Source organism: Prunus dulcis, chromosome 2, assembly GCF_902201215.1.
Source record: "Prunus dulcis chromosome 2, ALMONDv2, whole genome shotgun sequence".
NCBI lineage: Eukaryota > Viridiplantae > Streptophyta > Magnoliopsida > Rosales > Rosaceae > Prunus > Prunus dulcis.
The window spans coordinates 5,975,640-5,992,400 of record NC_047651.1 but is presented as its reverse complement, the minus strand read 5'-3'; the positions used below and the strand labels follow the sequence as shown (position 1 = coordinate 5,992,400).

The 16,761-nt window shown below is 37.2% G+C and overlaps 1 protein-coding gene across 1 annotated transcript; it reads left to right on the top strand.

The window, feature by feature from the left end:
• Positions 1–4,378: 4,378 nt before the first annotated feature.
• Positions 4,379–5,439, top strand: LOC117619836 (probable dolichyl pyrophosphate Glc1Man9GlcNAc2 alpha-1,3-glucosyltransferase). Its single transcript, XM_034349882.1, has one exon. It carries the CDS (start codon positions 4,430–4,432, stop codon positions 5,216–5,218), a length of 789 nt encoding a protein of 262 aa, XP_034205773.1. The 5' UTR covers positions 4,379–4,429; the 3' UTR covers positions 5,219–5,439.
• The last annotated feature ends 11,322 nt before the right edge of the window (positions 5,440–16,761 follow it).

Genomic DNA, 16,761 nt, shown 5'->3' with positions numbered 1-16,761 from the left:
GGTACGCTTCTCTTTGGCTTTTAAAAACTGAATATAAAACTTTAGTCAATTTGAACAAAAATTGTTTTAAAATTATTTATATACTCTTGTTCTGAATTGGATCGATTTCACCTCAAAATTATAGCCAAATCAATATGATATAATAGAGAAAACTGAATCAAACCAAATTAATTTCAAATAGTTTGATTTGGTTTAATTTGGTTCGGCTAGTTTGGATCTAAGCCAATTCTCTTCCTTTTACATTTTTTCAACATTGTTAGTCGAATTACAACCAAAAAATTCACAACCGACTACATAATTTTTTCATTTTCTAAGGTGTCAAATCATCCTAAAATTCCACATGCCATAAAACTTCAAATTTAATAACTAATATACCTACAATTCAAATATCAATAATTCGAAAGGTAGATCCAACTTCAAATTCAAATTATTATCGAATTAGAGTATTACACATGTAAAATAAAATGTAAGAAAATTAAATATACAAGTATTCGTCCGGTTTGGTTTAGGTCGGTTTATAAAAATTCAAAACCAAACCAAACCAAACCAAACCAAACTCATATACGGTCCAGTTCAATTTTTCAACCGTTTGACTTTATTTTATTAAAACCAAACCAAACTGATAATTATGATTTGGATCAACTGGTCTCATCCGTTCGGCAGCATTGATGCCCACCCATACTGTTCCATATCTCATCCGAACTCCATTTTGCTGAGCCACTGTGTAATTAAAATGAACATACTTAATTTACTAAACAGACAATTCTAATACATGTAATAAATCCAATAGCATCTAACAGCTAGCGTTACTTCTCCACAACTATGCCATGATGTCATGAAATTTTGTGATTTCTCCCTTTCTAACACTCTAAGAGAAAAAAAAATAAAAAATTTCAGCTGCCGTCCCTCAAAGAGATCGGTGGCCTCCATTTCTTCTCCTCCTCCCTTCCCTCCCTTCCTTACCATCCAAGACCTTTCCCTAGCCTCTTTTCTCTACCTCTGCACCTCACCCATCCATTCCAGCCTCTCTTTCTTGGAAGAGTTTGGTGGATGCTTGGTTGTTTTGGTGATGACGTGATGATAGATCAGCTTCTATTTATTGTTGTGTGTTGCAATTTTTATTTGAAATGAGTAAATCAATTATTATTTTTAGTTTATTGGGTATTTGTAGTCTCTCTTTGTAGGATTTACTTTTTGTAGTTGCAATCGTAGAGGGGGAGGGGAAGGGGAGGGGGTTACCTGAGAACACGACTACAAGTGAATATCACTTTTCACTAGACAATATCCATTGACACGGGACCAATTTTTTTGGTTCTTATGGAAGTAAACTTTATTTCATGTTTAACCCAAAAAATATTACTTTTTCTAAGGAGGTATTTAGCCAATCACCAAGGTAATGATCGATGGTGGTGCAACAATCAATCTTCTACCACACAAACACAGAATGATGACCAAGCTATGAAAACCTGACTTCTGCTTTTGAGCTGAATTAATAAGAACCCAAATGTTGAACAGTATGGGTCGTTCACTATTTTTGGTAAATAAAGCCTAATTTTCAATTTGATGAGAGCCCAAATACCAGGCAGGGTCTTGCGCACAGAATTAGGCCCAAACAGGAGGGCAATCTTCAATGTTTCGAAACAGAAAGATTATAGGAAGCTGCAAATTACAGACGCAAGAAATAGAATACAACATGCTGTGATATATATAGTAGTAGTATTGGTTCACATCATTTTATTGTGCATGCCAAAATAAGAGACCAACTCAGGCATCTTCTAATATGAGTATTGCTTCAACTATTGGGGAAGTGCCAGTGCCAGTGCCAGTTGAGATAGTTGACACGCAGCCACCTCAAGTCTCACTCTTGTATATGTGATTTTATTCAAACCATCATAGATTATGGGGATCCAACCAACATTACTCACATAGTGTTCAGCTGGTCGATTCTCAGTATACACCTACACAAGAAGAGATTGTTTTTGAAATTGTAAATGCTTCCGTGTCACTGATCTGAATAATTCGAAAATAACATGCTGAGTTTTTACCGGCAACTATATTGTTGTTCCACGCCTCCAATAACGATCACACATAATTGAATAAACTATGGCATAGACATCCCAACCAGGAACGGACCACAGAAGGTACTAACTTGGGCTATAGCCCAGGTGATTTTTTTTTTTTTTCCAGCCCAAAATACATACATCACCAATTCAAAGTATATTTTTAAAAGCAAAACTCAATTATACCCTTTTCTAACCTATTCTCTCTCTTCTACCGAACAACCCACTCCACTCAAGTAAAAATATTTTTTATTTCCTCCTTTTGGCATTATGGATGCCAAAGCTCAAACCTAGGTTGAACATGCATTGGGCTTATCCAAAAAATTAAAAAAAAATCTTAACACTCATTGATAATGAAGTTTTTTTTTTCTTTTTCAATTGAAGTAAATGTTTCACTCATATATATATATATATATATATTATTTTATAAATGATTCATTTATACTGTTGAGTTTTTTTTTTTTTTTTTTAGTAGGTTTGTACGTTAGGTAAATTTAGCCCATTTTATGTTGAAATTCTGGGTCCGTCCTTGATCCCAACTAAGATTGCAAACTCAGAATAATAAAAAATAGATAAAGCTTGAAAAAATCAAGCCATAACAATAAGCTCTCACAAAGGAGAAGTGGAAAACTCTCACAAAAGGAGATGTAAAAACTATACAGAGGACCAAAAGAGTCTCTGCAACTTATTCTAAATATAAATAAACTGCAAAAAAAGATGGTGGTGGAGATTTGATGCTGAAACGCTGGTGTTAATATGACGCCGAGATGCAGCCGCTCGTGATGGGTGAAGGAAAATTATAACATAACAAAGATAAATAGGGGGAACCTTCTATCTCTAAAAGTTGGGGAAGAAGAAAATGGAGGAAGAGAGGAGAGGAGAGGAGAGGGGAGGAAGAACAGTGGCTTCCTCCCCTCTTAAACTAAAAACGGCTCTTGAAGTATTTTTTTTGAGAAAGAGGAGGCCAGGGATTGCCAATTGTTTAGGACAGTTACACTAAGGTTTTAATTATGTTCATTCAATCATTAGTTTCATTTTTAATGGAACTAAGTACCCTATCACATCTGATTTTTTATTTATTTAAATAGACCTTATTACATTCAAGCATATCATCTAAGGGTTCATGAATTGAGTCACCTACGCAAGTTGAATACATAATTTTCTAATATCTCAACCAATTTATTAATTATTTTAATTTATTTAATCTTTTGATTCTGACTATGAGTCTTTCATTATATTTATCCAACGTGTATTATGACTCTTAATTTTCTATATGTGAGATAGAATGTTTTTGGAACCTAGAGCTGTTCACATTCTGAAACTACACCACTATTCAAAATGAGTCTTGAAATTTCGACATTGGTATGCTACATATTAAGATATAGTATTGGAGGTATATATATATCTGACAGACCTTGTACTAAATTTTACTTTGATTGGAGGAAAGTAGATAGCTCTCTCTTGAATCTCCCTAAACTAAATCCTTCAGTCGAGGTAAAAAACATAAGCCATAAAAATCTGTCATTAGAGGTATGAACTCAAGATAATCTTATTAGAAATACCAGTCATCAATAAATGCATGAACTCAAAATAACCGCACTAAAAAACATACAAGATGTCAAAAGAGGCATAACCTCTGCAAAGGCACAAGCCATCAACAAAGGTATGAGTTTAACTATGTCTAATACTTTTAGAATGGATTTGACCATATACAAAGAGTAACTTGCAATCTATGTATTTTCTTCATTTTCCATCTCATTCAATTCTTGGCATACATAAACAATTCAACTTTATAATATCATCCAATACATAAATATTACGTTTTACTTGTCAATTGAAAATGCCAAAAATCACACAACTTATGCTTCAACCCACATTTTTTTTTTTTGGGGTCTTAATATGCATCAAACCTCCTTCCTCTGATATTCATATAATATTCCACCGCCGGTTCGCCGGTTTGGCCTAACCACAGCTCCCGGCCGTTGGATCAATCTGAAAAAGAAAATGCAATGGTAAATTGTCATATGCTATGCACCAACCGAAGAAAAATGGGAAACTACAGTATTCCCCGCTTTTTTTCTTTTTGGTACATTTTAGTCCCCGCTTTCACGGCTGGGCTGGTCAGTGGTCACCTAGCCCAAAGCCTAGCCAAGCAGCCGTCTTCAAAAGCTTTAGTCGGGGTTTTGGGTCTCTCAATCGAGATCGGACCCAACGCGGAGACAAAATGATTCCTCGTTTAGAGTTTCATAGCAATGAAATTCAAAATGCATTGAAATCTCAGGTTTTTTTCTTTTTCTTTCTCCTTCATTTCTCTTGAATTCAGTTTTCTTTGAATCGAATTCCTGGTTGTTCTCTGAAGTTTCAATTCCATGGAAGAACAAACCACCCCGAAACTGAAAAAACCTCCAAAACCCAGCAAGCCCATTACAGAGCTATGGTGGTTTTTCGCCGCAGCCGCCTGCGTAAAGCTGCTACTGATCCCAGCCTACAAAAGCACAGACTTTGAGGTCCATCGCCACTGGCTTGCTATAACCCACTCTCTGCCTCTCTCTCAATGGTACTTTGACGAGACCAGCCCTTGGACCCTTGACTACCCTCCATTCTTTGCCTACTTTGAGCGCTTCCTATCCATTTTTGCCAATCTCATTGACCCACAAATTGTTCACCTCCAAAAGGGCTTGAATTACAGCTCAAACACAGTGCTTTATTTCCAAAGAATCTCTGTTATCTTCTCGGATTTGTGTCTTTTGTATGGGGTTTATAGATTGACTAGGAAGTTGGATTCAACGAGGCAAAAACTGATCTGGGTACTGGCGGTTTGGTCTCCAATGCTTGTGATTCTGGAACGTTTGCATTTTCAGTACAATGGATTTTTCCTTGGGATTTTGTTGATTTCGCTTTCTTATTTGGAGGAAGGGAGGGACTTGATGGGTGGACTGGTTTTTGCCGTGTTGTTGTGTTTCAAGCATTTGTTTGCTGTGGCGGCACCAGTTTATTTTGTCTACTTCTTGTGGCATTATTGCTGGAAAGGATTTGTGAGAGGTTTCTGGCGGCTTTTCATTTTGGGAGCTATTGTTGTGGCTGTTTTTGCAGTGGCTTATGGACCCTTTATCTATCATGGACAAGTAATCTCTATGGCTTTGACAATTTGTCTTTAGATGGTTATTGGCCATCATCGTCGTATTACTCTTATCTGTTTTTGTGAAGAAATCTCAGAGCATATTAACCCTTGCATGTGTGAATACTCACCAAAGCAATGAATGGCTGGGAATTTTTCCTCTGCAAATGGGATTTTTATGACAGCTGAATATATGTTATACTACGGAAAGAAATAGTAAGCGAGTTCTTAGGTGTGCCAATTCTATGTTTTCTGTTTTGTGTTGAGACCATCTGGCTTCCTCCTGTCATGTTGATTAATCGATATTTTTGTATTAGCATCGGAAAGCCACTAAGTTTTATCCGTTGTCCGATTAACACAAGTAAAAACGGAGATTTCATACAAAGGACCTACTAGTGTAGTAGTTTGGAACCATTGCTCTCCTAGGCAAGGTCCTGCGTTTGAGTCCTAGCATCCGTGTAGCTTGTGTGAGTTTAGCATACTATCACTCTTCTTAATAGAAAAGGTCCTAAAAACAGAGATGTAGTTGAAAGAATACTGACAGGCTTAATGTGTAAAATGGTGAACTGATTTAGTAGATAATCATTTTGTTTAGTGTTAAGACTTGGCTCATAGGCTAAGCCAACAGTTTGTTAAGTCCCATAGGACTTGACTTGGACAAGTGTCCTAATCTTACTAATAGTGTATTTAAATGGTTGAGGTTGAAGCTAGGAGCTGTCTAGCTCTCTCTCTCCTCTAACGGTTATATGAGCTATAAGTATGTGGGTGAAATGTGTGCCTCACCTAATGAAGTAATACAGAGCATTTTTGCAAAGTCTGTAGTTCATCATTTTCTCTCTTCATTATTCTCAATCCTCCATTTTTCTCATTAGCTCAGATTTGCTAGGAAAACACTAACAGTGAATAGGATTAATGTTAGAAGTTTTTCACATTATTTCTGCTGTCAGAAATGCTGACAGATCAAATGTTTTGAAGCAGAGCAGCTTGAAAAAATTGTTTAACTGAAGCAGCTATGTGAGGTTTGGCAAGATAGAATATTAGAAATTGAATACTTGTGCCCATGGTTCTCATTAAATAATCAACCATGATACAATGGTCAAGGATATCATGAGCCATCTCTGTGTCTCCTAGAAGTTAGTTTCATTGATTTAGGTTGATAAACTGAAACCTTCATTATGGAGTCATGCTCACACCAAAGTAACAAACAAATAAGGCTACACTAGCTTTGTATCTTTTTCTACCTAAAAGTTGGTTCGAGTGATTTAGTTAGACCTTTAGGAACATGAAATTTATGTTGGGGCAAAGACCTCTATTATGATCAGTTCTGTATTTTCTTTTTTTGAATCATGCAAAATTTATCATATTGATATGAAGTTTTATTCCATCTTCCTTGCTATTAAAAAAACAAAAGACAATTGGTGCTAACTGTAATGTATTCTAAAATGTGTTGAAAACAGACTGCAACCACTAGAGTATTTCCAATTCAAAATTAGTTTAACTTTATTTAACATAATAAGAGGCTCTTGTTATAACAAATATGCATACAATCGAAGTTGCAAGTAAATGTGGAAAATGAGATAAAAAAATAAACAAGTGCAGGAAATCATCACAGACCATATACTAAAATAAAATAGAAATACTGCTACTTTAATGAAACAGACTTTTCACCCAACTCTTTTTGCTGTTGCTCCGCCCCCAACTCTTTTTCCCTTCAAGTTTTCCCTTCAACTGGAAAGAGGAGACAAACAATTACTTATTTTCCCTTGAAATAATAAGGGTAAATTGCACTAATGGTCCTCAAACTTGTATGCGTGGTACATTTGGGTCCCTAAATTAAATTATTAGTCCAAATGATACCTAAACTCTATGTTAATTGGCCATTTGATCCAATCGTTAGGTTTCGTCAATGTTGTCGTGAAATTTAAGGGTAAAACTGTCCAAATTATGTAGAATAGCTAATTCTTGAAGCGACAGAGGCGTCATTCGATGAATTCAGCTTCTTCTTCAATGAAGGTAGCGATGTCTGAAAGCTCAACGAATTCAACTCGATCAAATGGGTATTGCTTTTGTGGGATGAAGATTAAACGGCGGACTTCATGGACAGATCTGAACCCGGGAAGAAGGTTTGAGGCATGCGACCAAAATCGGGTAAGATAGAGTAAGGGTTTTGTTTTGTTTAAGTGAAGAATTGAATGGTGTGCTGGGCTCTGATTGATTGTGTGTAACAAATGATGTGCAGAATAGCCAAACAAGACATCATTTCTTTGAATGGCTGGATAATGAAACATGTCCAAGAGGAAAGGAAGTGCTTCCTGGATTGCTTAGAAGACTCAGAGGTATGGAGGAAGAAATTAGAGCAAGAGATGAGCAACTGAGATTAGTGGAAGTAGAGAAGAAAAAATTGGAAGAGAAAGTGTGTGTTGTTATTGAAGGAAAAAAGGAATTGGAATGGAGTAGACAGAGACAATTGAAATTGGGGTTTGCTTTGATCCTTTCATGGTGTTTGTTTGTAATTTTTGTGATGAGTAGAAAGATTTAGCTATGAATGTTAGGTCTGTAATGGCCTTTTAGGTTTGTAATGGGATTAGAGGTATGAATGTAATGTGGTGTTTGTTAGCTATGAATGTAATGTGGTGTTTGTTAGCTATGAAATAGTTTGTGGAGTATTTTAGGTAAAACAATTCCATAACCAAAACCACACCAATTCCAGAAATGAATACCAATTCCAGAACCAAAACCACACCAATTCCAGAAATGAATACCAATTCTATAACCAAAAACCAATCCCATAGCGAAAACCAATTTCATAACCAAATTGCACAGCATAAACCAATTCCATTACCAATATGTAGAGTCAATTCTAATCCACAAGCTGTGATTCCATAAAAGCACATCTGAAATTACAGAACCTAAACCAAAAGGCAGAGTGTAAATCCACAAAATAACATCCCAAAAGCTGTGATCCTATTGTTTGTACTGTAAGCCAAAATGCAGGGCCTTTACATAACCACAATGCATATCCTGAACAAAATCCACATCCCAAATTACACAAAATATATATGATTCCCCCTGCCTTGTGAATGATTATGGTTGTGATAGAACTTCTGTAGGCCTTTTGAATGTTTCTCTTCTAATAGCAGCCCTTTTGAATGTTCCTCCTCTTGCCAAACCTCTTGCCAAACCTCTGACCATAGTTCTTGGCAAACCTCTTCCCACACCTCTTGCCAACTAAAGAAAGAGGACCAATATAAGTTCTGAACTATATTGCAAAAAAATAAGTGAGCATATTTGAAAAATAAACCTCAAACAACATACACTTTGTTGTGAAGAAGTAGCAACTTCAGTTGCAACAGCTGGAGCCTCGTTAGATCTTCCTGTTCCTCTATCCAACCTTTTTCCCATATCTCTTAGCATACTTCTTGGCCAACCTCTTATACCTCTTGCCACCTAAACAAAGAGGACCAATATAAGTTCGCAACTAAATTGCAGATTTGTGAGACAACATATTTGAAGAAAAATACCCCAAAAAACGTATACTTTGTGAAGAAGTAGCAACTTCTTTTGCAACAGCTGGAGCCTTATTGGCTATTCCTCTTCCTCGGCCTCTGCCCCTCACTCTAACTGCCCCTCCCTCAGTGTGGACCTCTTTTTGGGCAAAAGATGCATTTGCCTGCAAGAGCACAAATAATTATTACTTCCAAAACATGTAACAACTCTAAATTTGCATAATAAATAATTACCTGTTGCTTTTCTGAGCTATGTCTGTCACAAGTTGCCCTATTATGGCCACTTTGACCACATCTCCTACATGTGATCTTAATAAAAAGTCTTCTAAGCTTGTCTCTTGGTTGAACATAATTTGGAGGCATTGGATGTGGTGGGGGTGGTGGTGGTACCACAATTTCAGCAGGTTCTTTGGACCTAGTTTTTTTGGGCCTTCCTGGCTGTACCCTAACAGTTGGGGGATGTATTGGAGGATGCCCAGATTTAGCCCATTGATCCATTGAAGGGATGGGATAAATCATTGGTCCATATGACTTCATATAAGTTGCAGGCTTGTAACATTCATCCACATAATCAATGGGGCTTTCATCCCTTTGAAAAATTGCAGAAATTGCATGGCCACATGGTATCCCACATAAATCCCACCTCCGACAAGAACATGTCCTTGCCCTAAGATCCACAACAAATTCTCCACCATACATGTGGGTCACTTGATATGTTTGCAAGCCTGCCAGTCGAGGAATGCATGTGGAGGCATCTAACTTGTTTTTCTCAATTATCTTGAAGATTCTTGGCCCAACTGGATGTTTCCATTTCGGACATGCAGCCCTTCTATTTGCCATCCTAAGCATCACAAGAACTCTTATCCTCTCCAAGCAAGTCAAAATGGACTGATCTCTTGCATCTACTATTGCTGAATTGAAACTTTCACAAAGATTGTTCAACAACAGATCACACTTAAACCGTGTATCAAAGTGAGATCTACTCCAATTCTTTGCAGGTCTCTTACTGAGCCATTCCCACGCTTCCTCATCCTCTTGTTTCATATTTTCCATTTCTGCTTCCCACCAAGGCATAGTTGTGGCTCTTGCTGCAGCCCACAATATGTGTTTTAGAGCAACACCAGAGTGTGATGATCTAAAGTTATTATATAAGTGTCTAACACACATCCTGTGCTCTACAGTTGGAAGTAGAGTCTCAATTGCAGGTATGAGTCCCTTTTGCTTGTCGCTAATGAAGACATATGACAAACCATTTGTAATCTTTAGATCTTCAATCAGCAGCCTAAGAAACCAGATCCACGATTGTTTGCTTTCGATCTCAACAACTGCATAAGCAATTGGGAAACTGCCATTGTTGCCATCCACCCCAACTGCTGTCAAAATCTGGCCAGGATAAGGACCTTTTACATGGCACCCATCAAGACCAATAACTGGTCTGCATCCATCTAAAAATCCTTGCCTGCAACCAGCCAAGCAAACATACATCCTTAGAAAGATAGCTTGGGCCCCCACTTGTTCAGTTTGAATTACAACTGTACTTCCTTTGTTTGCCTTCTTCAATTCCTCTGCATAATCCCTTAACCTAGCATATTGTTCTTTGTAACTCCCTTCAATCATTAGTTTGGCCCTCTTTTTGGCCCTATATATTTGATGTCTTGTGACATTCATACAATAATCATCCAAAACATCCTCTTGCAATGATTTCACATCCAAGTCTGTGTCTCTCTTCAGTTTCTTAGAATACCTATTGCAAAGCCACTTGGATGAGGCATACTTCAACTTGTCGACCCTCCCACAAGTGTGTTCTAGGCTCATAGTCTTGATTACAAATGTAGATTCACTCTTATCTATCTTTGAAGCATATAAATAAAATGGACATTTCAGTCCTCCCATACATACTACCTGGAGCCTCACTTTGTCATTTTTTTTGAATTTTATCAACTTGCCATGTAGAATTGCATACTCCTCCACAGCTTCTTTCAAAACCTTTTTGTTTGCAAATCGCATTCCCATCCTAAACTCTGGATTCCTTAAATCCACCTCTCTCCTGTACTCCTTCAACTTTGGCAATTTCTTTTTCTTTCTTTTGCCCTTTTCCTCACCATTACCCTGATCCTGATCCTCTTCATCACTTCCTGTGTCCAAATCCGATGTGTTAGCACCATCTGATGAAACCTCTCCTGGAGCATCATAAGTAGGCCCAACTGTCTCATGTCCATGGGGCTGAACAGTAGGCTCAACATTCTCACCTGCATTGGCCTGAACACTAGGCCCAATGTTCTCACCTGCATTGGCCTCACCACTAGGCCCAATGTTCTCACATGCATTGGCCTCACCACTTGCGCCCCCAACTACCACATTCTCAGCTACAAGCACCTCATCTTCTTGTTCACTGAATTCATAATCACTATCCACAAATTGTGCATCATTTTCCTCATTTTCCCCTTCATTTCCAACCTCTCCATTCTCAGTTGCTGCAGCCTTATTTTCCTCTCCATTCTTTGCTGCAACCTCATTTTCCTCTTCATTTCCAACTTCTACATATGCATCTGCATCCCCTGGTTCATTGAATGCGTGCCATGTGACACCCTTCCCATGATTTTCTACATCTGCATCATAGTTATATTCTGCACTATCCAAACTAGGCCATGCAGCAGATGCTTGAGTCCCAAGCCCATTACCATTTGAATTTTCCAAATCTGTATAGTACAACACAAGAACCCTATTACATGGCATGCATCCAACCATTTCAACTACTTTACTATCAGAGGTAATAAGCTCCAATATGTTACCATCCTTTTCTCCAGCCTTTCTATACCTAATCTCCATAGTTTGCTCAATTTTCGAAACATCTATTGTATACCCCAACTCTTTCCCTATCTTCCTTAAATCCAGCAATGATAGAAAGTCATCAACAACATTATCTAAATAACAGACCTTACCACCTTTATAAACCCCATTTTCAAACATACCCCCATGGTGTAGTTCAAGAGTGACTCTGTCACAGATATCTGCAAACAGTACATATCAAATTTCAGAGTTAGCTGCACACACATCTCCTTTATCTAATGCTACAGGTTTAGGGTTTTAATTTTTTTTAACCGTTTCAGTCAATGCTAATAGTGAATTAAGTGTGAAGTAGACAACAAAGGGACCACACCAAACATAAAAACCTATACTTTGCAGTCAATCCCAGCATAAAGAAAATAAAATGCCACAGTATCTTTTCAACATAAAGAAACTGACCTTGGACCACACACTTGCAAACACAAAACATCGATTTGCAAAACAAGATGAATATAAAATACAGACAGATATTCCCTTACCGTATTTGGGATTCTCTCCACCCCAACGGAACTCAAACTCCATCAGTGATGAGCATCCACAATGATCGAAATCCAGAAATTCCCCCAAAAACCCCAAATAGGAACCCCAACACCCTGGTTCTCTGTTGTTGCCTTCGCACCTCCGTTTGTGCGATTGTTCAAAACCGAATGCGACGTTTGGGCTAATCGGGTGGAAAAAGACGATATACCCTTTCAGATTTAAAAAGACACTTATACCCATCCTAGACCCCATCACTGCCGTTGACTTGTTAAAAACTCACAGAAAATGTAACGATTGGATCAAATGGCCAATTAACATAGAGTTTAGGTATCATTTGGACTAATAATTTAATTTAGGGACCAAAATGTACCACGCATACAAGTTTGAGGACCATTAGTGCAATTTACCCAAATAATAAATAAGAAAAGAGAAAAACGAAATTTAGCATGCCATTTATCCCGAATCTTCTTATGCCTCAATATTCGTTATAATAACAGACTGAACATGTTGGATTTTGTAAAAATCCTCTCCTCCTTCCCCAAGCCGGCTACAGAATTCAAGACGCATCTTTTTTATGGTTAATTCCTTGAGGGTAGTAATATATTGGAGCCCATCTGGAACTGCCTCCTAATCGAAGCAATGCTCAATGTGCAATTTGCAGAGACTACGCATGGCTCCTTTCTCCACCTTCCATTCTTTGAACTCCTCCAACGAATAAAGAGAAAGAAATTCGAGAAATGGAAAGCCTCCCTCTGAGCAAACAATATATGCCGGAAATTTCCCGAAAGAAGCAAAAAGCATTCTTAAGCTTGGCAGCTTCTCTAATACTTTTATATGGTCGTCCTTGAGATCACCAAAATGTATCAGTGTAAGCTTGGTGAGGTTCATAAGGCACATGAGGTCTTCTGGTAACTCAGCGATTATTCCGCGTAGTCGCAGCTTGCATATATTAGGACAGCTTAATACTATGTTCCATGGTATTAGCAAAAACTTGGACGAACGAGAGTGCAATCCACCACAGAACAATGTAGAGTCCACCGATAGAGACTGGAGGTGCTTAAATATGATGTTTGTCCCTTTCTCCTTTTTTTCTCCTCCGTCAAATGTGATAACTCCCAATTTTCTAAGGTTGATTAGTTTAACAAAATCATCTAGATCAAATGATGCCTGAATACCAATATTGACTACTGTATGCAAATTCACTGCCTCAGTAGCAAATAACAGACGTTTCTCTCTTGCACTATGATTTTCGTGTAAATATATATATGTCTCAATTTTTCCATCTTGGAAAACACGTTTTGATTTGGAATTTTCATCCACAAATATCTGCTACATAAATCCAGAGTCTGCAAACATACCAATTTTGCTATAGATAATGGCACTGCTCGAATATAACTATCCTTAAAACTTAAAAACCTTAAGTGCACTAGATTCCCAATTTCACCCGGTAGCTTTCTAACAGCCATATTTCCAAACTTCAAAACTCTAAGCTATGTGAAATCCCTTAATAGTGACTGTAATACCTTTGAGTTCCAGCTGCAGTATCTTGAGAAATATAACAAAGACCTAACATGTGCATAATTTTCATATAGCCCTGGACAATGTCCCACAACTGGTTTTTCCAAATAGATGGCAAGTCTTCGAACTCTACCATTTGGTGTTTGCTTGATGTCCACAAATGTATAATAATTAATAATATGGAGAAAGTTCTCATCTTTTTCCTTTGACATGCATAAGTCTAGCATAAGACACTACTACAAAAAAGCAAAAAGACGACGGTAAATCACCGTCGTGTATTCGGTTTTTCAATGGTCGTGGAATCCACCGTCATCTTTTCCCTCATAAACCACGACGCTAAATTACCGTCGTTGTTAAAATATACAACGTCATCAACAAATACAAAACGACGTCTTTGTACTGCAAAAAGATCTAAAAAAGCAGTCGAGGATGAGAATAGACGACCAACTCTCTAAAAAAACCGTCGTTAAAAAGGAAAAATATGACACATATTAACAGAACAAGGCCGCAAGATAGACATACAACGACGAAAATTAAAATAAGACGCCGTTAAATATCATTTTCACGACAATAAAAAATATGACGTCTTTAAATACATTAGAAGACGACGTTATTGATTCCTACTACGTCGCCTATATAAAAACAGCCGTCGTAAAATAAATTTTCCACTTCGATTTTTCTATAAAAGATGACGTGGAAATAGTTGTCAGTGTCATTATTTACGACGTATGTATTTATAGAGTAGACGTTGAAAAACGAAACAACGTCGGTTACAAATATATGGGAGTCGTATTACAAAATTTATACGTCCTATCTTCAGAAACAAACAACGACGATAAATATTAGACGTTGTTAAATAAAACAACGTCGAAAACAAATAAAAACAGACGTGTTTAGTCTGCTAAAGTTTTAAAAATTTGTCGAGGATGAGAATAGACGACCAACTCAAACAAATCACCGTCGTTAAAAAGGAAAAATATGACACATATTGAAAGAACAAGGCCGCAAGATAGACATACAACGACGAAAACTAAAACACTACGCCGTTAAATATAATTTTCACGACAAGAAAAAATATGACATCTTTAAATACATGAGAAGACGACGTTATTGAAATCTACTACGTCTCTTATTTAAAAATAACCGTCGTGAAATAAATTTTCCACTTCGATTTTTCTAAAAAAGATGACGTGTAAATAGTTGTCAGTGTCATTATATACGACGTATGTATTTATGTAGTTGACGTTGAAATGCGAAACAACGCCGGTGGCATTTATATAGTGGACGTTGTATTTATATGTATTCATTACTCACGACGCACTTATTAATGTAGACGACGTTGAACTTCTAAACAACGTCATTATTTACGACGCACGTATTAAACAACGTCGGTTCCAAATTAATGTTCAGATAATTTATCTCGTTTTTTAGACGTCGGTATTATGGGATTGGAGTCGTGTTATTTTGAATTACATGGCGGTTCTTAATCCTTCCCCGACGTGATATCCTGGATAATTGCTCCACAATAGCGTCGTGGTTCTTCATTGTTACGTTGCTTTAAGACGTCGGTAAATATGCTGAATAAATGGTTAACCATAACGTCGTGTTTTATTTGAACAGACGTCGTTTTTTATGCAGAATATAATGATGTAATCTGGATCCAGTATTTTTTGCACTGATTGTTTTGTGGCCAAAACCTGTATAATGAAAGTGAAGAAATCACATTACAATATATTACAAAATTAATGTCATACACTGCCAATTACATAAGCATCATTCAATCCATATATCTTCACACCCACCTCGAATATTTTGACCACCTAACTCACCCACCAGTTCATCAAATGTGTCAACATTTGGCATCCCTCTAGTAAATGGCTCACACTCAATTATCACATCACCTAAGACTTCATCACCAATAACATCATTATATTCTCTATTAGGCATTGATAACACTACCGACCAACCACGATGCATCGGGTCGTCAACAAAAAAATATTTGTTTGACTTGAGAAGCCAAAACAAATTGGTCATTCCTATGTCCAATTTTACTCAAATCTACAAGGGTAAATCCAAGTTCGTCGATTACAAGACCAGAACTATCTATCCAATCACACCTAAAGACTGGGATTGTAAACTTTTGGTAGTCAAGGTCCCAAATTTCTTGAATGACACCATAGAAACCCATATTTGAGAGAATTGGGTTTTTATCCTTGGCACTAGCAACTTGCATGGTATGTGCAAGTAAATAAACTCCACTATTTTGAGTTGTCCGCACATCATCTTGTGCCTTGATATTGAATTTAATACCTTTAATAAGATAGCTCCTATATAATGGCACTGCCATGTTTGGACCAGCTGCTAGCCACCTTAAATTTTCTGATACGCCATGATTGTCTTCCTCAAGTTCACTTTGAACCTGCAAATTAATCAAATCTTAATTCAATCTAACATAGAAATAAGAAGAAAATTAAAAGAGAAATATGTTATTCAACAACATATACCATGAAGCGTAGCCATTGAATGAAAGTGCTATTGTGCTTATCCTGCAGCCACTTTGTTCTCTTTCTAAATTTTGGATAAGCAGCCTTGATGTGGATCATATGTTGCCTACATGACACGAAAAATTCAAGCATTACGGTCCCAAATATATAAGATAAACATAAGAAATAATTTAAAATGGAAACTTAAAGAATAAAACTCATAAGTACTCGATATAAGGTAGGACTTCCTCCGTATTCTCCAAGACATATAGATGTGCTTGATTCAACAGGTCCTGATCAACTACGCTCACTGTGCAACCCGATAATGGCTTTGAAACTCCCATCTTTTGGCTTGAAGGCACTCCAACTGTACTAACATCAGATAAATGCTAAGTACAAAACTCTACCGCTTCTTCAGCTATATACCGCTCAGCAATGCAACCTTCGGGACGAGTACGATTCTCAACATACCCCTTCAGCACTTTCATATATCTTTCAAACGGATACATCCACCTAAAATATACTGGCCCACATAGACGAACTTCTCTGACAAGATGTACTACTAGATGAACCATGATATCAAAGAATGAAGGGGGAAAGTACTTCTCAAGCAAACACAGAGTAACTACTACATCTTCTTCCAACTTATCTAGCTTGGAAACATCAACAGTCTTTGCATATATAGCATTGAAGAAGAAGCACAAACGAGTTATTGCATACCTTGCAGGCTTCTCCAAAACAGAACGAAT